The sequence below is a fragment of the Centrocercus urophasianus genome, unplaced genomic scaffold (genome assembly GCF_019232065.1).
Source record: "Centrocercus urophasianus isolate 14NV4802_14NV808 unplaced genomic scaffold, USGS_Curo_1.0 seq_26, whole genome shotgun sequence".
NCBI lineage: Eukaryota > Metazoa > Chordata > Aves > Galliformes > Phasianidae > Centrocercus > Centrocercus urophasianus.
The window spans coordinates 14,900,600-14,922,498 of NW_024884822.1; the positions used below are offsets into that span (position 1 = coordinate 14,900,600).

General features: G+C 44.1%; 4 protein-coding genes across 7 annotated transcripts in view; 3 read left to right on the plus strand and 1 right to left on the minus strand.

The window, feature by feature from the left end:
* Positions 1-1,262: 1,262 nt before the first annotated feature.
* Positions 1,263-4,173, plus strand: GDF9 (growth differentiation factor 9). Its single transcript, XM_042826142.1, has 2 exons — positions 1,263-1,909; positions 2,928-4,173. The coding sequence occupies exons 1-2, from the start codon at positions 1,486-1,488 to the stop codon at positions 3,875-3,877; spliced, it is 1,374 nt and encodes a 457-aa protein (XP_042682076.1). The 5' UTR covers positions 1,263-1,485; the 3' UTR covers positions 3,878-4,173.
* A 1,553-nt stretch (positions 4,174-5,726) lies between these two features.
* Positions 5,727-6,328, plus strand: LOC122164422 (cytochrome b-c1 complex subunit 8). The gene is made up of 2 exons (XM_042826440.1): positions 5,727-5,935; positions 6,113-6,328. Exons 1-2 carry the CDS (start codon positions 5,782-5,784, stop codon positions 6,205-6,207), a joined length of 249 nt encoding a protein of 82 aa, XP_042682374.1. The 5' UTR covers positions 5,727-5,781; the 3' UTR covers positions 6,208-6,328.
* Positions 6,329-10,155: 3,827 nt separating this feature from the next.
* Positions 10,156-12,029, plus strand: LEAP2 (liver enriched antimicrobial peptide 2). Its single transcript, XM_042826089.1, has 3 exons — positions 10,156-10,344; positions 10,741-10,877; positions 11,754-12,029. Exons 1-3 carry the CDS (start codon positions 10,288-10,290, stop codon positions 11,788-11,790), a joined length of 231 nt encoding a protein of 76 aa, XP_042682023.1. The 5' UTR covers positions 10,156-10,287; the 3' UTR covers positions 11,791-12,029.
* A 673-nt stretch (positions 12,030-12,702) lies between these two features.
* Positions 12,703-21,899, minus strand: part of AFF4 (AF4/FMR2 family member 4) — a 48,044-nt gene continuing 38,847 nt past the window's right edge. For all 4 annotated transcript variants that reach the window (XM_042826087.1, XM_042826084.1, XM_042826086.1 and 1 more), the window contains 5 exons: positions 21,432-21,503; positions 20,193-20,286; positions 19,629-19,672; positions 18,571-18,791; positions 12,703-18,005 (listed from right to left, as the gene is read on the minus strand). In XM_042826087.1, coding sequence (XP_042682021.1) covers positions 17,887-18,005; positions 18,571-18,791; positions 19,629-19,672; positions 20,193-20,286; positions 21,432-21,503 — 550 coding nt within the window. In that variant the 3' untranslated portion in view covers positions 12,703-17,886. The remainder of the gene's footprint in view (positions 18,006-18,570; positions 18,792-19,628; positions 19,673-20,192; positions 20,287-21,431; positions 21,504-21,899) is intronic.

Below are 21,899 nucleotides of genomic sequence, written 5' to 3' on the forward strand. Positions count from 1 at the left end.
AGTTACTAATTCCAGGGGTACAAAGGGCCCACAGGGTCTCTCCTCAATGCTGTGCTACACGCTCAGCTTCCAGCGCTGCTGGCAACGCATCCAAAGGAGCAGCAGAGCACTTCTGCAGCACGCCCTGCTCCTGGCATGGAGAAGTGCAGCTCATCTCAGCACTGCATGCAGCAAGCTTTGCACTCAGAGCAGGACACAGCTCCACAGCAGGCACTGAGCTCAGTTACAGTGTGCATGCAGTTAGCTACGGGTCTGCCGTGTTATTAAGGGACCTTACAGAGAGCACCTTGTATTCTTGTATTTCACAGTGCCCTGAATCAGCTCAGCAAGCCCAAGTGAAGCACTTTGTTGGGGCAGAACCAGCTGCACCCGCAATCAATGCTTTCTCTCTCTTGTGGAAGCATACAAATGTCATTATCTAACACAGGGCAAAGGCACGAGTCTTCTTCTCTGCTGTATCAAAATTCAAAGACTGCTGTTTGTTTGTGATAGTACAAATATGGTACTTGGTGAGGAAAAAAGATGTTGGAGAGCAGCTTAAATAGTCATGGAATGGCAGAAACCATCGTCATGTTTGTCTGACACTGACACAGAGAGGGAATGGTTTACAAGCACAGGAGAGCAGCAGATCAGCTCATCATGTGTCACTGAAGGATGTACTTTTAAAATGAACCAACCTCATCCAAAGCTGCATTGCACAGATGGCCTTAGATCTGATGGAATCCCGTGGTACCTTCCATCACAGTCAAAACAGCTTTAAGAGATCTAAGGAAAAAGGTTACGTTGTTTCACATCAGAGATTGTTATCTGAATTAACCTTCCACTCGAATGAAAGAATTCTGGAAGTAAATCAGGCATCCCCTGAACGAGCACTCCTTACTTAGAAGCCCTAAGATGTGAAAGCCAGATTACAGGTGGCACTTCCCTAGATTACCAATAGCACAGCTCTAATTAAAGGCACCTGGCATGAAAACATTTCCTTACATATTTCCTTATTAAATAAAACAAGAATCCATCCCTTTCAAATACTGCAAGAAGAGTTTCTAAGCGCTCCGAGCACTCAGTGCTTCTCCAGATGGAGTCTTCGGGAGCATCTTATACACGTTGAGCGATGCCAACCGGCGGTGCTGCTGCACTTTCCTTAAAACCTAACCCACCAGCACCGGAATCCCCGCGGCTGGCATCTCTTCTCCGGCCGGCTCCCCCTGCGGGCCGATCCACGAACAGCCGCGCATCGCAGCTCACGGGGCGGAAAAGTTTAACGCTGAGCAGCGGGGTTTGGAGCTGAGACGCTTCCACGTGCGAAGGCTCAGCCCGGCCGCACGCACACACGTGTGTTGCACAGCCAGCTGCGGAGCTTTGCCTTCGGTTTCTAATCGCAGAGAAATCGCACACAGCTGAAACGTATAAAAGGGCTCGTGCTCGCGGGGTTTTTTTCTTGAATGTCTTTGGGGGAGGCGTTGTTAGGTTGCGGCTCTGAAGAGCATGGCGGGTACCTGGAGGATCTGCGTTTGTTTCTATTGCTGCCTTCACTGGCTTTCTTGTAGCATCCAGTGCTCCCCCCGCTCCAGGGATCGCGCAGCTCCTGACAAACTCTCCGGGCCCCCGGGAGCTCCTGAGCTCAGCCAGCTCCACCCGCTGCTGCGGCTGCCCCAGGGCGTGAGCCGAGGTTATGCCCTCCTGCCCCCCCTGCTCAAAGTGCTGACCGACCAGGGACGTCAGAGCTGGGAAAGCGGGACCCCCAGGCTCCAGCCGGACTCCCGAGCCCTGCGGTACATGAAGCGGCTGTATAAAATGTATGCCACCAAGGAGGGGATCCCGAAGGCCCACAGGAGCCACCTCTATAACACTGTTCGACTTTTCACCCCGTGTTCCGAGTGCCAGCACCGCCACAGGGATCTGATTACAGGTAGGTGTGGAGCCGCCCAGCTCAGACTGCTGTAGGCGTTTTGGTTTTGAATAGGCAATCTCGTGCCAAGGTATCCTAAATACAGCACCAGAAAGCAGTGGTCTGAATCTGAACCAACTTCCGAAAGTGAATTTTAAGGCTGCTGTTAAAATTTGTAACTTGAGATGAAAAATCATTAACATAAACCATATTGTAAGTTCATTAAGATCCATAGAGCCCTCCTCTGACTCTAAATCCTTTGCTCTCTGTGAGTTTGGGGATCCCTTACTGCACTTGCGTGGTCACAGGGAGCAATTTCTAACTCAGAGGGAAAGAGGCAGTGCTGAGCAGTGAGAGAAGCAGTGTGCTGAGCATTCAGCTCCACGCCTGGAGAGAGGGCCAGCACAGGGCTTCCCCAATCCCCGAATGAGATGGAAATCCCACTAAATACAAATAACATCATGGGAAATGACAAGAACAGCATATCCTGCAGTAGGGGTGAATGAGACAGAAACGCGCATTCAAAATAGCTTGGAAGCTGTCCTTTCTGCTTCGTAAGAGAAAAGCAAACTGACAAAAATGACTTTCTGCTTTGCTGTTAGTCAGAGTCACTGGCAGCTGTTGGTCAGCAATATGCGAGCAGGGAGAATAACTGCAGTTAATGCTAAAAACCTGAAGTTTTAAATTGAACCTGGCAGCACGCCCTTTAAAACTGACACTATTTCATTTTATGGCTTTCTGTACACTTCAAAGCATCTGGTTCCTCTTTCCCCTTCCCAGAACTGAAAGGACAACTGCCAATTTTGTGTGCTGCTCCTTACCTGCATGCTAATGTCTCTTAAAAGCCTTGGGCCGCCGTGGTGTTGTTGGTAACGTTTGGTTCTGACCTAAGCAGACATTCCATATAACAAAAATACAGGCATCTAAATTGGTTTCTTCTGCTGCTTAACGATGTGTGATTATCCACTGTGCCGTAGCATTTATGTACAGGTGACAAATCAGGATGCACTAACTGCAAGATCTCTGTTTCCCTTCTCAGGAGACTTTCACTCGGTGGATTTGCTCTTCAACCTGGATCGTGTCACTGCTCTCGAGCACTTACTCAAGTCTGTCTTGCTCTACTCATTTGACACCTCGGTTCCCACTTCTTCCTTTACGTGCACGTGCCATTTGTCTGTGAAGGAGCATGACTTTTCTAGCCAAGTATGTCCCAGCGTTTCGCACTCCGTAGAGTTTAGCCTGCACTTTGAAGTTAGAAAGCGCAAGTGGGTTGAGATTGATGTGACTTCTTTTCTGCAGCCTCTCATTGCTACTAACAGGAGGAATATTCACATGGCTGTGAACTTCACTTGTCTTTTGGGTAACCCGCAACATAACACTGAACAGGATAATCTCATTAACATGGCTCTGGTCCCCCCTTCTCTCCTTCTTTACCTAAACGATACCAGCGAGCAAGCTTATCACAGGTGGAACTCACTCAGACACAGAAGGAAAAGCCCGGTGCGGCCCAAGCAGAGGAGCAGCCTGTTTGCTGCTGTGCCAGGTGGCGAAGGAAGAGAGAACACGCAGGGTAAAAGGGCATCTCGGCATCGAAGGGCAGAGAATCTGAAGGAAGCTCCGGCAACTCCGCCTCAAAACTTGAGTGAATATTTCAAACAATTTCTGTTTCCTCAGAACGAGTGTGAGCTCCACAGCTTCCGTTTAAGCTTCAGCCAACTGAAGTGGGACAAATGGATCATAGCGCCGCATCGGTACAGCCCTCAGTACTGCAAGGGCGACTGTCCCAGGGCGGTCGGGCACCGCTACGGCTCTCCTGTGCATACGATGGTGCAGAACATCATCTATGAGAAACTGGACTCCTCTGTTCCCAGGCCCTCCTGTGTTCCTGCTGAATACAGCCCGCTGAGCGTCCTGACCATAGAGCCCGATGGCTCCATAGTCTACAAGGAATACGAGGACATGATAGCTACTAAGTGCACTTGTCGGTAGTGGGTGTCCCCTGAGCTGCTTCACGCTTAGTTTGGGTGTTTTGCATTCTCAGAATACTTGTAGCATTTGTGTAATTCTAGCAGCTCTTTCAAACTGAATAGGATTTAGCATGGGATAAGAGGGTGTTTATATAATAGCACTATTTTTGTAGCCACTCGGTCTCTCTAGAATCTGAAAATAAATGTAAATATCTTTTTATTGGAATAATCTTGCATTTGAACAGAAGTGGTTTCAACTACCAGATGCCTATTTTAAGCTGTTTTGTTACAGATTTAATAATAAATAAAATGAATGCTTATCACTCGTATCACTTAAATTCAGTGTCTGCTGGTCTTCCTCTGTATAAAGAAATCCTTTGTAATGATGCTTCTGCTAAGCTTCTAGGGAAAGAGGAAAGGTTAATGTTAAAATTACCTTCTCAGTATTTCATTCTTTTTTCCTTTCCAAATTTCCAATTCCCCCAGCACTTTTCTTGTTGTAGGAATGTTGCAGAAAATGCTTATTGCAGGCTGAGAACTCAAGCTAAGGGAACTTTGGCTGCAGCTCACACAAAGGACTGCTTTCGTAGGGATTTTTTAATAGAAGAATGCAGCTATGTTTTGTGTGGGGTTGTTCTTTTGTTTTTTGTTTTGTTTTGTTTGGTTTGGTTTTTTTTGGTTGTTTTTTTGCAATAGCTAAGAATAGCTTTTAAAACAATTTGTGAATGCATTGTTGCATAAACTCCTCCATTCCCTACCAATCCCTAACATTGGATTGTGACTCTCAAAGTTCTACGTTGCTTGGCCTGGGCACGCAGCCTAGGGGGGAAGCACAGCACCCAAAGGGGCTGCGCATGGCTCACAGCACACTGCAGGGCAGCAGGAGTGCTTCAGGGCCTCTGCGTGAGCCTGAAGGCGGTGTGGAGCTGTGATGCTGCCTGGCACAATGCAGCCTCTGCTGATTGCGTTAGCCTGGGGCTGCTGCACTAAAAATTGCTTTGGCTCAGTGTGAGGATACATGATTCTATACATCTTACCAAGAGCTCAAGGCAAAATAGCGCCAGGTCAGCGCTGTATTTGATTGGGTTGGAAAAGAGTTCCTTGCCTAAGAAGTGTCACTCCCACCAGTCCATTTCAAATGATGGGAATTCAGCTCCACCAAACATTTGTAAAGTGGTCTCCTTTCAGATGATCTCTGTGGTTCATTTCTCGGTGATAAATTCTGGCAACATCCTTTGGTGACTTCTTCTCACAGCATTTTTGTGGGGACTGAAGAGATTGGGTGCGCTGCAGCTGATTCAGCAGAAATAACTGTGGAGATGTAAAACAAAGCTACTGGGTCTTCAGCACGAGTGTGAAAGAGCAAATTCGAGAGAAAGCATTCAGGCTACGGAAGCTGTAGAATACAGTCACAGGAATGCGTAACCTCGTATCAGAAACCTGCGGTGGATTACAGGGCTCATCCCGCGCCGTGTGACAGCACAGCCCTGCAGCACTACACAGCGGTGCAACAGCGGATCTCGGCTGAGGAGGCGCAGAACTGTGAGCGTCGTTACCGCCCTCGCGGCCCACCGCCACGGCGCCCAGGCCTTTCCCACCCTCAGCAGCTCCAGACGCCTCGCTCCTCTCCTTTCCCCTTCCCTGCAAAGCCAGCAGAAGCTGCGCTTTTAACGGAGCTCATTAGCGTGCGTAGGGCTGTTAGATGCGACGGGGCAGCGGGACGAGCTCCGCGGCCAACCGCAGCCCTGAGGAGAGCGGCTGAGGGCGGGACCTCGCGCACAGGGGCGCCAGCGTAACCCATAGTAACCACTGGTAACCCGTGGTAACCAACGGCCACCGCGCGGCCCGGAAGCGGAAGCAGCATCTGAGATTCCTCTTCCGGGACGCGCGGCGGCGGCGGAGCCCGCAAGGTGACACGGTACCGCCATGGGCATCCACTTCGGGAACCTGGCCCGGGTGCGCCACATCATCACCTACAGCCTGTCGCCTTTCGAGCAGCGAGCCCTGCCCAACGTCTTCTCTGACGCGCTGCCCAACGTGTGGCGGCGGTTCAGCTCGCAGGTCTTCAAGGTTGCACCCCGTGAGTAGGCGGCGGGCTGCGAGGAGGCCCGGTGTCCGCAGGGGCAGAGGGAGGCGAGCGGGGCGCTGGGGTTTTGTAGCGAGGTGTCGTGGCGGGGCTGGGTTGGTTCAGAAGCACTGCGGGTGGCTCAGGCCGCTCCGTGCCTTGTCCTGTGTCAGCGTTCCTTTTTCTTGCCAGCTTTCGTGGGCGCCTACCTCCTCTACTCCTGGGGCACACAAGAGTTTGAGAGGCTGAAGAGGAAGAACCCTGCAGACTATGAGAACGACCAGTGACTGCACCTCTGAGGCGCTACCGCTCTGTATTACCAACGGCTTGTTGCTGTGCTTGTTCATGTAACCGGAGGGATGGAGAGATAATATATTATAATGCCTAATAAACTTTAACTTTGTCCCATGTGAAGTCTCCATCTTACAGCATTTAAGGTGAATGGCACCACGTTATCTGTAAGGTGAATTCCATGCTGAGAGATAACCGTACTAAAATTCTCTACGCTCCAATTGCTTTATTTTACATTTCCAGACTCTCTGACTCTGCTTTCAGGAAATATTTCTCAGTGCAGTTAGTTGAAGACAGCCCTAGCTATAATACAGGTGATGAGAAATAACAGTACAGAGGCTCTTTGATCCCTTTATCTTTCACTAGCCGCTTTTCGCTTGAATTAGAATACATTCCAGTCCTGTACCTGTGAAGAACAAACAGTCTGATATGATACAAAAATTGCCCAACCTGACTGATGGTTCAAAATTGAATATGAGCTTTGACCCTCTTTACAGTTACCAGGTTATTGTCCTTATTAATAACAATCCAATGATAAACTGCAGTTCTGATGTTTGATTAGTGTTAATTGGCTGAATTAAAAGCAGTTCTTAGGGAACTGCAGGGAAGTAAAAGGATTATTTTAACACCCAAGGATGATTTGAGGAACCCTATTACTACCATCATATTTTCAAACACGTGACAACAAAATTCACCCTGGGGCTGTTAAGCACACGACACGCTTTGCTCTGCAAAGTCCAGAACGTTTGGCTCATTCTTTTATCTTTTTTTTTTTTTTTTTTAGTCTGTCTGTCTCAAATTCAAGCACAAGCAAAGTTACACATTTATCTCCCTGTTCCAGCTATTCCTGTAGCTGGTACTGAAAATTTATCTAATCTGCAGTGTGACGTTCTTCTGTGATTGCTCCTTTGTGGGTTAAGGGCTGAGCTGTCTGGAAGGCAAAGATGCTCAGTCTCTCACTTCAGCAAGCTGGGGGATACACAGCTTTTACAGCTGAAGGTTTTCTTGTCTTCGTTTCTGTCTGCACTTCTGTCTCCCAAGTGCAGACAGAAATGAGTGAAGCAAGCTACTCAGTGCTACTCAGTGCTGCAAGTTCTGCTACAAATAATCTCTGTTTAACTCTCAGTTCAATCCTGCCTTCCGCTTAAGCAAGGGAACAATGAACTGGGCACTCCAGTTCCAAGCAGCCAAAGATGTCTGCAGGCGTATTTCATTCAGGACTCTTATTTGGGTCCTATTTATTTACCCCCAAAGAGTGACAGCAGTTGATTTGTAGCCTGAATAACAGGACGTCTAAGCTTCACACAGTGGGAGCCTGAGCCAATACTTCTTTTTCAATGCCTCTCAGCAGTTCTGTTGAGCACGAGCAGCTCAGAACAGAGCCCAGCCTTTCTGTTGAGCTCTCTGCCCCCGTTCACAGACAGCTGGACTACGTCCCGACCAGCCGCTAGACTACTGTAAACAGGCGGCACGTTCAGCTGCCGCTGGTGAGTTTACCTACGACCCAGCAGCCCCGTGCGCCCCGAGCGGCAGCACTGCCAGGCCCTGGCTTTTCACCTTCATGCTGCAGGGTCAGCAGGCGGGCTGGAGCTGCTCCCTGTCTGCTCCCGCTGCTGGCAGTGCCTGCTGCAATCCTGCTGAGCTGTTATCTCTGCAGCTGTTATCTCTGCAGCTGTTATCTCTGCAGCTGCCTGCAGCTCCCAGCCCGTGCAGCAGGGAGCGAGACGCAAACCTGCAACGGGCGCGCAGTGCTGGCTCCCCCCTGCCGGCTGGGGTGGGGGAGTTCAGCTGAGCAGCGTTTCAGAATCCGAACAACGCAGTTGAAAATTTCTCCCTCACCTGATTTATTTCTGATGTTCCTTCACTGACTGTTAAAAGCGGCAACGCAGCCGCGTTTCATGTTTTCTCTGTCAGTTGTTTAAACAACGGCAGTGGCTATCTGCTGGCCAGCACAGACACCCGGACTGCGCTGCATTTGCGTACGTGGAAACAATCAGTCCCTTTTTTTCTCTTGCACAAGTGAAACAGATTGCAGCCTAAAAGGGATCTGCAACTACGCAGACACTATGAAGAGCCTAGGAGACGCAACAATTTTGACATATCATCACAAATTACTAGTTTTAGCTAGCCAAAAAAGCTGAGAAACAATGAGGTGCTGAAGGCACTGCTACAGAGCTGAGACGCCATTTCAAACCTGTGCAGGTGAAGCCAGGACAAACCCCTGGCTTTTTTTTCCCTGTCTCTGCTCTGTAGTGCCTAGCAAAGAAAGAAGGAAGTAAAACTCAGATGTATGTAAAGGAAGGATTCAGTGGAAAAAGTGCTTGAGAAATTCACAGCCAAATGTAAAAAAAAAAACCAACAAGAACACAACAGTGAAGTTCAACTATTTGATCTGCAATGATTATGTGAGACCCAAGAATGTGAAATAAAAACCAGTTTTGATTCCTCCTCACAGGGAAGCAAGACAAATAAGGGGAAGTGGGAAAATTTAAGAGGAACCCCAGGAAAGGAACAAATCTTCCAGCAGTGGATTGGAGGCAATATGCTGCAAAGGGTTTTCATTTAATCCCAGTGAAATTTGGGCTTCACTGTAATCATTTGTAGTCTGGAACCTGACAACATAGCAGGTATTATCTTAATCTGTGTAACTTGCCTTCCACGCTGGCACTTATGCCTCCATATTAAGCAATCACAGAAAACTGTAGCCTACTGTATTCACATTTGGATTTATAATGTGGCTAAAGCATAATTATTTTTATACAGTATATTTTATATACTATATATATATATATATTTTAATACAGACTACTTGAATTTTTATTTTTTCTTTTCTTTTTTTTTTTTTAAACAGACTGCTTCAAAATCTGCATGGAGAACTTGACACAGCTACATCAGCATTCTGTTACTCTGCAACAGAAATAATCATTTCCTGGACAGAAACAGCACACTCGGACATACATGGTAGCTGACTGCATAAAATCCCACCACCAAAAAGGAGTGAATACTGACAAGGTGCATTTACAGAGCAGTGATCTTAGAAACGCACTGCTCCTACTTGTCTCAGTGGGAGACGAGTGGGACAAGCATGTCTCAACTTTGATATTTTGGAAGAAATGAGAGCAGCATGTAGTCCTTTTTAAACACTATTTTCTCCAGGCTGTTGGCAATCTCGTATCAGCACAGAAAAGTTTAAGATTCCCCTTAATTACAGCCTGCCTGTCCACAGCAGTGGGAGTTTTGTTGGCACCTTTCAGAAGATGAGTTACACTGTGAGATACAGATACAGCAGAGTGTTCATCTCAATGAACCACTCTTGCTACGCAGAGCAACTCGTCTCCACCAAATCCTTGCAACCATCTCTCCTACCTTTGTGCTTAGCTATCTAGAGATTCACTGCACGTGAGGATCCTGGAAGGAACAGATCTGTGATTTACCTATCAAGTAATAACATAATTTTTGCATTCCAAACCCCACATGGAAAATATTACATCTGATTCTCAAGTACTGCTTTGTGGAAAGGAAGGTTAAATGGCTTGGTGTGATTCTTTTACACACCGAGAATGAGAAGCAGAATCGAAAGTTTGATTCTCTGCTCCAAACACTCTCAGGAGAAAAGTATTTCCCTCCCAGCTGGCAAACTCAGAGCTGTGCATACTGTGAATGTCCTAGAAGTCAAATAAGGTTATGGCTTTTTGATCTTCACCATGATACTGTTGGCCACCCACACTTTTACTTGCAAGCACACAACAGAGTTCTGGTAACATGCTAGATAGACTTTAAAGAAGGAACAGTTGGCAAATCTGGTAAGCTGACCAGACAAAGTACAGGTGGAAGGAGAGTAAATTATTAGCTAGATAGATAGGCCTTGAACCAGATCGCTTCATAGATGCTAACTTTGTAATTCCCTCTTGCTCCTAAATGAACTTTGTTCTTGTAACGACTGACAGCTGATGCAGTGATAAGAGAATGAAGTCTATAAAGATCTGGCTGTAGCTTGGGAAGTTCTATTCGGGGCTCTTCCAACCTCCTCTGCCCACGGCTGCTCCTCGGTTGAAGGGGCAGCTCATACTGTGAAGATGCACTGTTGGAAAACTGCGGCGTTCCTTTTGTTCTTCTCACTGCTGCTCAGTCAGGTAAGCACACACAACTGTTTGAAGTGCTAGTTCAAATGTCAGGCAGCAAAGAGGTGCACGAATGAGAGAAACCGGCAGGAGTCTGCAGCATGGGTAGAGCTCTGTTAGCATTCAGCATCCCAAAGAAGGAGAGTGACTGCCTAGCGAAGATGGGTTACTCTGGAAAGTAATTGAGCCAGTAACTGCCTCCCCTCCCAGAGTCACTCAAATGGTGATTTTTAATAACTATTCCTTTAGGACTCGGATAAAAGCAGTCATACTTTAAGAGAGCAATGTCTGAAATCAAGGACGATTTAAAGCCCTTAAAAATGCTTACGATGATCGACCCGAGCACCAAAACACCCCCCTGCCGACTGCTGCTGCTGCTCCTGACAGTTGGCTGCAACTCTGTTCCAGGCGCACTGTGCTTGCCTGCACCAACCACAGCCTGCGCTGAGACAGAAGCGGATGACGCCTTTCTGGAGAGGAGTCTCACTGAGACCTGCTGGAGCCTCATGTAGGGACAACAGCGAATGCATTACAATGCTATGCAGGTAAATAACCCTCATCAATACCAAAGCTCAGAGACGCTTGATACTGTGCTATGTAGAGGAAGCTCCTTCTTATTCTCAGTCAAACAAGATACGGGATTAATTCTGTGCATAAAAGATGCCAGGAATAAGGATGGAGCAATAGATTCAGACTCTTGTGTTAGCAGTACAAACAGACCAGAGTCCATGTGTCCTTGATGACAAGCCTCAGCCATTGCAATGCAACTCCAAAAAAGTCATCTCAAAAAAAAAGCAAAAAGAACACGGAAATCTAGACTGAATTTAGGTATTAGCTAAGAGACCTTAAAACTAATCCTTCTTAAACTATTACTGTTCATTTTAAAGCATATATTCATTAATGGGGACTGCTTAAGCTCTCAGTTCGAAGTGAGCTAAAATGCTAAAGCCAACATTCCTCAGTTGCCATGCATGCTGTGCGTGTCCAAATACCTACAAAAAGTGATGTTAAAGTTACTTAGAGACTGAAAGCTGATTTTGTGTGGCACCTATTGTACTCCTGCCAGAAAGCAAAAGGGAGAAGAGTAGAACACATACATCATCTACACACAAATCTATGGGAAAAGGTAGTCAGGCTCCTCTTTTGCATGCATTTGAAATGCTTCCTTTGGTTCTACTGACTAGCATGGATGAATTGTAACAGCAGCCACAGGAAGATAAATAGACAGAAAGGTGTCTCATATGTGTAATTTGTCCACCACTACCTGACTATTTAGACCTGGGTAACATGCATTACATCAGTGAGACCCACAGCAGCACCACTGCGACAGCTGAGTAAGATGAGCCCTGCTAGGGCCAGACAGACCTGTAGAAGCCCTGCAAGTCTGAGCTGCCAGTGCCTGACCATGTTTTGTCCTCCAGGAAGAACCGCTGCTTCCTTAGAACGGCCTCTGAGTGACGTGCCATGAAGAACAGCCGCCCCGTTACTGCTGCCATGGCTCAGCTCTGCTTGGGACGTATTTATTGACCACTCAGAAGCTACGACAGCAAATCCACAAGAAGTACATTCGACTTTCCTGTCACAGAACTGGCACAAGGACTTCAGAGATGGAGAGCATTTGCTCACTGAGGCTGTACCTCCGCAGCACGCACTGAGGATGACTCTGGCCAAGCTCAATAAAAGGACTCTGCATCTCATGTTTGTTTTGTTTTTTTTGTAATTGTTCATATATATATTTTTTTAAGGTGTGCATTAAAAATTTATATTCAGCAAACTACCTGGATTTTTCCTTGCATCCTGTGACCAAAGTGTATGGTGACAGCACAGCAGGCATTTCCAGCAGAAGTGCTTATTTCACTGTGGACTTTAGACGTTTCTCCTTCAACCTGGCAAGCGCGTAAAGTTGATCACGCTTCCATCTCATTTCAGTCTCAACAGCTGAACTCTTATCCGTACTTCAAATAAAGGCCTGTTAGAAGAGAGAGCAAACAAACTGATAATAATAGTGCTAGCAGATTCAATCTACTAAATATATCTGGTGATAACTGGAAGAAGTATTTACTTTTAAATTATTTCTATTCAAAATTGCTGACGTCCCAAGCTGACCCCCCTGCCTGAAGAATCCTATTATTTCAACATTCCTTCTATCAAAATCAGGTTTTGACCAGATAGGCGTTAACTCAAAGAGCTGGGAGAAACAAAGCTGCTTCTGACTGCCAAAACCAACAGGGTCTGAGGCACACATAAATGTGACTGAATGCATCTGCCCTCGTTACGTACAGAGCACTGGGATCAAAAAAGAACCCTCTGCTTCAGAACTCAGCAGCAGGGAGCAGCCAGGCCCACTCAACAGACAGCACCACTCTGAAGTTTAATACAGAAAATCTATTTGATATTTATTAAACTTAGTTTCTCCAGTTACAGTTTTGCATTGTACAAAGCATTTTAATGACACAGTAGTTAAAAAGATCTTTACAAATTGAAATGTGATACCCTTTTCTCCAAATATTTTAATTGCCATAAATTTGTTTAAAAATACACATTAAACGCATGTTTCAGACACTAAACTTTCTATAATCTCAATACCACAAAATACATAGAATATACTATACAGATGTGGAAAAAATCTAGTTAGTATATAATACTTTGCTCACCATTAACAGCTTTATTACGTGAAATGCACATACTGACTTAGAAATCCTAATTTTGAGCCCCAAAGTACCCTTTGAAATTTCAAATGTATTGCAACAAATAAAATCACAGTCGGTGTGTTTGTTTAGGTTTTGGTTGAAGACAGATGCCCAAATATTCCCATAGAAACAAAACGCAACACGTGGACTCGTCGTGTACAAAGTGTGGAACAGAGACACCCCGTCAGTCACCAGCAGTACCTTTCTGTAGGATGCGTAAGGGCTTCGCTGATAAGCGACAGGTGAAAAGTTACCTTCCCTCACCCACAACCCCCCCCCCAAAAAAACCCTTCTTCATCAAATAATAATTTCAATTAAGATAAAGGATTTTTAATAAATATATAAGCACTTTATCCTCCATATACAAAATTTCTTAAAACAATTTAAAAGGGGGACCAGATACAAATGTCAGGAACTGTGCTTGCAAAAGTCACGCCTGGTCCTTAGAGTTGAGTTTTCAGCTGTGTAACGTCAGTGCAGCCCAACAGGAAGGCTGCAGGAGTTCTGTGCACCCAGCGGCACCGATTCCCAGGGCTGCATATAAAAACCAAGTCAGGGAACACTGCATTCCAATTGGCCTGTATCAGCTCCAACAGCACCGCAGAGAGCTACGGCAGGAATAGGTACGTTTCCATTAAGTTTCCAGGTGAAGTTAAAACGTTTACATAAAGACAGCCTATATAAACCCTAATGCTGTAACACAGAATTGCTCAGTCTAGTGTAATTCAATTGAAACTCAGCTGAGATGGGCAGAGAGCAAAGAAGTAACGCGGTCGATGGCTGATCTACAGAGACCAGAGCTCGTGCTGAGAGAAAAGCGTCCCCACCACACAGCTGAGCCTTCCCACCCCCAACACTGCTGCTTTCAAATGGCATCATGGCATCAGAAACCAATTCCTTGAAAAGCAATGGAGTTTGACACACATCACGATTCCCTGATTGATTGCTTTTAGGTAACTTTCACACTTTGGAGATTTGCCTCCATAATAGCTCTGTACTTGTCCGAGTTGGCCACCAAAAGCTTTGGTTAGTCTTCACACTTCAAGATATCCAGCATTAACATACAGGTTTCATAACACTGTTTCATTAGATGGAGCAATTTAAACCCTGACCAAAATATTTGTCAGAAATCTAAAGATTTGGAAGTTGCTCACTCCCCAATGGGCAATTCAAACTCGACTTGCTCAGGCCCTTAACATAAATGCTGCGGTGACAGTAAATATCTGTTGGGTAAAGGAAACATTAAATAACAGCAAAGGTAGTCTCTCTTTCCAATAGTTTCCCATTTTGGAAAACTACATAATTACCTGCCTACGGCTTTATTTTACTTGCCCCAGGCAAGCACAACATCACTTCCATAAAGTAACGACTCTCTGTATGTTGGGGCCATTCATAAATACATTTCAGGGCTTTTTTTTTTTTTCCTTTTTCTTTTGTTATCACAGCAATCAAGCCTCAGCAATCTAAAGGAATATACATTGCACTCCTGTATAATATGCGAGATTTACCACCAGTAAGATGGTGACGCAGCACTCAATAAATAATATATCAATATAGTCAGTTGCACCATAATCTAAAAACAAGTATAACATATACTTTGGACAGACTGATTTCATATATATATATACATATATATTAAAAGACACATACAATACAAATTGCATACTGCCATCAAAAGCCAAGAAGAGCCATCCACACGCTCTACTTTATGGCTAATAGTTTCAAATCAAAATAAAAGTATCGGGCTGTTTTACTCTGGCGTCCTGAAGATTCGATTCTAAATAGAAATGGTTGCACCTTATCATCTAGGAGCCTGCAGGTTTCACAGCAAACCCAAACAATAGTGATATCTGAGCAAGCCTAGTCTGATTAAGCCATTTTTAAGATTCATCAACTGGGACTGCGTTCAGGAAGGGGATGAAAATCACAGCACTGATATGTATTTGAGATACAATCGTTTAGGGAATCGTTGAGGGAGCGAGGGATCCCCTCCTCAGCCTCCCCTGCAGCCTGCCTCAGCACTGACACCACCTGCTGTGCAGAGGTTAACAAAAGGGCAGTCGGGCTGTTTGCCTGCATTGTGGCCCTGGGATGGAAGCATATTAAGTATTTGCTTTTTCTTATAGCTACGAAATCTGACAAAGCACCCGTCTGTCTTTGACACAACGGTAAATCCCAGAGCAGATATGCTTTTGGAAGCGTGAAGTTTAAGTTTCTCTGATGGAAATAGCCACAGATGAGTAAGGCATTTCTTTTCCAATAACAAGACCACTGCGTATCTCCCATACGGACAGAAAACTTGGGACAGCACTCCAGGGAACACTTCCCTGTGACAGATTCTGCCAGCCATTTCAGGTCCACATCGTGACACAACGTGAGAAGTCTTTCAGTTACGTGAAGACAATATTTTGAGACCCGCCGACCCGGGGACAAGTGACACATTTTTTTTTTTAAGAGACAACTGCGGGTGACACCAAAAGGTATTTGTGGGACTCTAAGGAAATAAAAAAAGAGAACGAATTCCCCGAGATGAGACCATTCCTGCTCACAGTCACGGTGCACAAAGGAGCAAGCCAAAAGCAGCCGCGCCGCCTGGTGCAGCTCTACACAAAAAAAAACAACTATGAATGCAACTCCTACAAAGGTATTTTTCATATAGCGTCGAAAGAGTGCTAGGCACTTTAGAGTATTAGAGGAAAACTTAGTTGACAGTGTCCCGTTTACCAGGGTGCAGAGTCTGAGGGTACAGAGTTCTGTCTCTAACAGCAAACACGAAAAGAAACGCCATCTTGCACAGTGATTCAATAAAAAGGATGCTCCAACCAGCAGACCTGATCAGTGATTCAGCTGTAATGGGAAAAGTCACAGGTCTGCCAACCAACCACGTGTTGGTTCGTAAGTAGCAAAGCTCTTCTGGAAGTACAAAACACGCTGGAACGCAAAGGAAGCTCTACGAATATGCAGCTACCTTTTGGAAGGTTACTGGTTTGCAAAACTTCTAAACTCTTAAAGCCCATAGGACATACTGCAGTACTGAGAGCGTAGAATTCTATTCCTTCTGTCGAGGTTGCCATGATTTTGGCACTTAACCACAACGACACAAAACTTTAGTGCAATAATTTTTCCTGAACGTGCGCGTTCATCTCTGGTACAGAATTAAGGGTTAAATGGGAGATAAAACAAAGCAGCATTCCACAATCGCACTCCAAAATGTTCAGAGCTTGACTCTGTAAAAGGAGACCATTGCAAGGAGAAGTCAGTTCGCATGACAGACACTGGTACTTTTGAAAAGGAAATGGAATTTTACCCAAGTACTGCAGAAGACCACTGCATACAGTACACCTGGTCCTGCTGTAAAACATCTTGTAAACAGTTCATAAAATCTTCATCTAAAAGTAAGGCATAAGGCACACCAGACATGTTAGGGGCACTAAGCAATACTGAAAGCAGTAGCATTTTAAACCTTTGACTCAGACAAGCACCTCACGTGGAAAGGTACTTTGGTTTACACGTTTTGGGAGCAGTCGACTGCAACTCCACCAACTATTTCTGTTGCACCGACTCACTTCCTCTCACATGAATATTCTGCTCCATCAAATGCATCAAACACGAATGGGACCTTCACTAATATGGGGTAAATACAAGTTTTAAATCCATTCTGCATCAAAACGATTAGACAACTTCCCTGTAATAGCAGGTGTGCTCCCACCCCACCATGGCTGTTGCACTGTCATGCTGTAGTGTCCATTAACCATCAGACCCGAAAAGGAAAAAATGGATCTCCATCTCTGCTTAAGATTCCTGATTTTCCAGTCAATGAAAAAGATGCAAATGGCAGTTCTGGGAGGAATTTAACTACTGGTTTGTTTGTTTGTTTGTTTGTTAAACCACAAAAGGGCGGATTTTGCAAGTGTCAAAAAATGACAAGCAAGGAAACAAAATGCGTCTTAAATGAAGAGATATAAAAAAGCACAAGATTGTCCATTTCAGAAACCTTTCCTATATGCATCGCACCTATCAGAAGTTCATTCCTACACCATTACTCTGATATTACATCAAATGCAAATCACTGCAATGTTTTGTGATTTGTTATAGTGTTAAATCAATGCTTTGAAACTGCCTTGAAAGCAACCCAAGTCAGATCCAGCTAAATATTTTTCCATATAAATTTCTTTAAAATTCATTTAAATGAAGTATTTTAATACGTAGAAGAATATCTGGAATTTTTCTATTTAGTACAAATTCTGCAATAATAAAACTCTAGCTGTCATTTATTAGTTGATTCATAGGCATTAGGCATGAAAAGTATGGTGTTTCTACACGTTAGAACCTATCAATCCTAATTCCTTTTACAGGTTCTACCACCACAAGACATTACAGAGTAACAAAGCTCACAAAGTACTTAAATAAAGTGTCTATGTTTAATTTTTCCTAAGTACTTGGAAGGGTAAATTTAGGGAAGAAACGGCTAAAAACTGCCCAAAATCGGGCTCTCCAAAATTAAAATTAAAAAATTAAAATAAATAGGATTTAAACCAACTATTTACGTATTATGACGGGAATTCCAATGACCCAATCTATCCACGATAGATTAGCAAAGCTACACCTTTATATGTCGCAAATTTAAAAATATTTAAATAACTTAAGAAGGGAATACTGAAGGAGTCCATTAACAAGATCATTTCGGGTTAAAACACAAAACACAAATCAGGATGGGAGACACGGGAAAGCATTCCTTGCTCTTAGTGTCAACTAAGCAATGTGTTATGGCAGTCTTCCTTATTGACATGACACAGTGTTGTGGAGATCAATCGGAGGCAGCGAGAAGAACGCGTTCTGTTTTCCATTCCTTCAGTTCCAAGTATCACTTGGCATCCAGGCGCAACCAGTGCAGCCCCTGCCGGGTGTAACGCACCAGGTCTGTCATGATGCTCGAATTGAAAACCAGAGGGCCCATAGCTTTATCCAGTTCAGCAAAGAACTCTAAAACAACAGAAACACAAATTAGGCACAGCCTCTCGCATTGGCTGCTATACGGGAAATACTGCGCTCCCTTCTCAGCACGAATCTTCCAGATGGAGGCAAAAGAAAGGGAAGATGGCTGAACGATGGCAGGAGAGAAAGCAAGGAAAGAGGGCCTTTCTAGTTCATTTCTTTACTGTTTTGCAGAAGGCAGGCTGCTAAGCATAATTACGCTGTGGCCTTCTGCTCAGATGTGTATATTCACTTCAGGATTTCAGAAAAGGAAAGGCACCAAGTTCTGCTTCCTGCAGAGAACAACTTACCGGAAATGCAAGATTTATTTATTCATTTATTTTAAGCATAGCTAGCAGGAAATGTTACATTTTCTTACAACACCAACTGACAACCAACACAGCCAGCCCAGGGCATCACTGCCATCGAAGGAACGACTTTCCATCTTCCTTTTGCAGAGGACCCAATTAAGTACCATTGTGCACTGTTAACCATAACTCCAAAACTGAAAACCTGTCAGGATTTAGCACAACACGCAAGCCTGAGCTTATAACTTGCCTTTGCCTACCCTTACCTTTCTGTTCTTTAGACAGCTGTTCAGCTTGGTCCCAAATTTCAGTGGCATAGAGGAAGTTGGATGTAACTTGGACGTAGCTGGCTGCCATCTGATGGATCCTCTGGGGGATCGTCACTGAAGACCCGCTCCCTGAAGGGTTGGCTGCCCCAGAAGAGTAATTTCCTGAATTCCCTGGAGACAGCTTTGGAGAGACCGGAGACGGCATACCAACAGGCTTGCTGCTCATCCAAAGAAAAACATTTCATTGTAAAAGGCACGCACAGGTACGGCAGGTGCATCATGCAAACCTCTCTTCCTGCAGCTCAGAACACGGGATGCTAAAGCACTCCCACTTCACACACTGAGAAGTCAAGAGTGGCCCTGCAACAAGTGAAAATCTCCGAGGTTCCTCCAGCTCCTGTATTTTAGCCTCACAGCCAAATCGATACGCAGCATCTTTCAATTAAATTCACTGCTTAAATAAGTTGAACCTTACATAGTAATAATGGAAAAATTAAAGCAAGGCAATTATACTGCCATTATGTTTTCAAGTAACACGATACGAATCTGAAATGCCCTCCTAAAATTCTGGGGTTTTTTTGTTTTTGCTTTTTTACAGAGTGATCTATTAAAAATCTGTTGTCATATTTCAAGAACAGAAGTAAATTGTTTATTATGGAAAAGCCAATCATGAAAGTACTTGTAGCCATCTGGGCTTCAAGTGCATCACTGCAGCACTAATAAAGCTCTTGTTTTGAGAGAAAAAGCATTACATAAAACAACTAACCACAGAGACAAGTGACCTGTGTGTTAAGGACACACTGAGGATTTTTCTGTTCATTCCTCCCAACGAGGAGTTGCCTGAGAATATTTCTGCACAGCAGTCTTCTAAACCTCTTATCAGAACACTCATCTGAACCACAGAATCAAAATCTAGACCTTAGAGCAATTAGGAATTAGTTCAAAAGCAACCAAGGCTCAAAGAAGTGAAAGCTGCTCTTTGAGCACCTCAGACTCGCAGGTTATGTGGAAAACGTGCTATAAATTAGAAATACAGGTAAACTTCTACTACCTACCTTCCCATACCAGGTGACGGTGCTTGAGAATTATTATAGGAATTCTGTTGGGAAAAAATAAATTCATGTTTATCCTTCAGCTAATTACATTCTATCTGGTTGTTTAATCGGTCATTTCTGAACACGAGTTATTGTGGCTTTTCTTTTAAGCAATAATCAAAATCCCAAATAACATCAAAGTACTTTCTAAATTGGGAAAAACATCTCTTTCAGTGATGACTAAGACACAAATCAGCAAAGTTTTAACTTTGTTATATCAGCAACAAGAAAATTATTTTAAAATTCTCTTTGAAGCCAACTAAATTTACTAAAAACAAAAGCTGCACCAGAACATTAATAGGAAGCTATCATTAGGACCAGTGGGATGATGGCATTACAGTCATGCTGTATCCTCCCAGCTTTAAACTATGCAGCTTGAACGCACTTCCAAGGTCCAGTCCCTAATTAGGACATGCTGGAAGTTCCCATGCAGCAGTCTGAATACCAGGCAGAGGAATTTTAAGCGATGCAGAGCTTCAATTTGATTAGTTTTTTAATATTTGAAGAAAATATATCTCCAATTACCTTCAGATGTTCAGTCAGAGTTTTAGAATATTTCAATGCACTTTCCTTTTTCAGTTTGAAAAGCCTTAGGTATAGTAGAGACTGGCACCGAAGACTGACCAAAGACAGAACAGCAAAACATCCACAGTTAGAGTCAAGCTTATCACAACATGCTGAAAGTCAAAAATTGAGTACCTGTGTTTTTAAAAGCTTTCTCCCTCAACATTAAAAAGCCAACTGTCAAGCTGTAACTAGCAGAAGTCCCACACCACCTTTACTTCTCAAGAAAGTGCCTTAAGCTGAAACTACAGTTTGCAGTGACACAGGTCATCTCTAGTTCTGAGCTCAGCTAACAACTCTAATTTACTTCCTACAGAAGGGGTTCATTTATTTTTTTTCACATCAAGAGTCTGGTGCATTCTGCCACCGTTCCCTCTTTTCTTTTCCACCTGACAGTCAGCTCTGTTTTGCTACTTGCTGCAGCCATTTCATTAATCCAGGAGGCAAGTGACAATTCTTAACAGCCATTCCAAGTTTTGCCATTTCACTGGGTGAACACACAGCAAGAACCCCAAATCTTTTTGCTGTTACTCCTCTCAAATCCTATTGAGAGGTTCACCTTTCCAAGAAAATTTCAAATCAGAATCATAAATTCATTCAATTGAGTAAAGCACTGTGTGCTGATTATTTTAATTTACAAAAATTAAAGCCAAAACCAGACAACAGTTTGCTTGTTAATGCAATCTTACAGTTTCCCAAAGCATTTAGGTCACAGCCCAACATCAGATGACTGTGCAACCAACTCAACAGTAATCCATTATTTCTGAACATTGTAATTCACAAAGAGAGAAAATGAAGAGATCAGTTCATCAACAGCAATTTGATCAAAACATGAAGGATGATGAAATTCACAAAGGCACCTCTATCACTTTTAGCCACATTGACAACTTCATTGCATGCAACAGTCAGCTGACCAATGACATCACATTCCAAAATACAAGCATCAACTGACATAATGCTACGGAGCTGAAAAAAGCCAGTGATTTCCTTAATAGCTGAAAGACTTCTCTGCTGTTGTTACCATGCCCCCCCCGTCCTCATTTACAGTAATCAATCTATAGCATCCTTTGTTCTGTATACTCAAATGGAAAACTCCCATTTGGTTCCAAACACCTGAAAACTCAGTGTGAGACAGCATTTCATGGAGGGAAAGCAGTTTCAGTTAATAGGTGTGTGGTATAAAGGTCAGGATACACGTACCAGAGCACTGCTAGCCTTTTATCTGCAGCCGTAGCATCCGGTGCCAAGTAATTCTTCAGTTTCATAGTGTACCTATGAACAAATTATCAACAAGAAAACAATCTATCAAGTAAAGCACAAAATAAAATATCGTACTATCTTCTATCAGCCACCAAAGTTCTTATGAAATTCTAATTTCAATTCCTTCACTGTTTCAGGTCCCTCCCTCAGACCCTAAACAGAACACAGCTAGGCAATAATTGAATGGTTCTGCTCTGCACATGCTACAAATTGTTAAAGCATCAAGAATTTGGAAACAAAAGATCTCAACCTGCAGGAACATACTTTAAGCTTCAGTAACTGCAATACAGTGGCAAGTGATCCGTTCTTAGTGGAGAGTAAAGGAAGTCAACAGTTAGCGGCAGAACATCAGTAAAATGCAGAAGCCCTGATTTCCAGCCCTCTTCCCCAGCCATTTGAGTTTTGTAT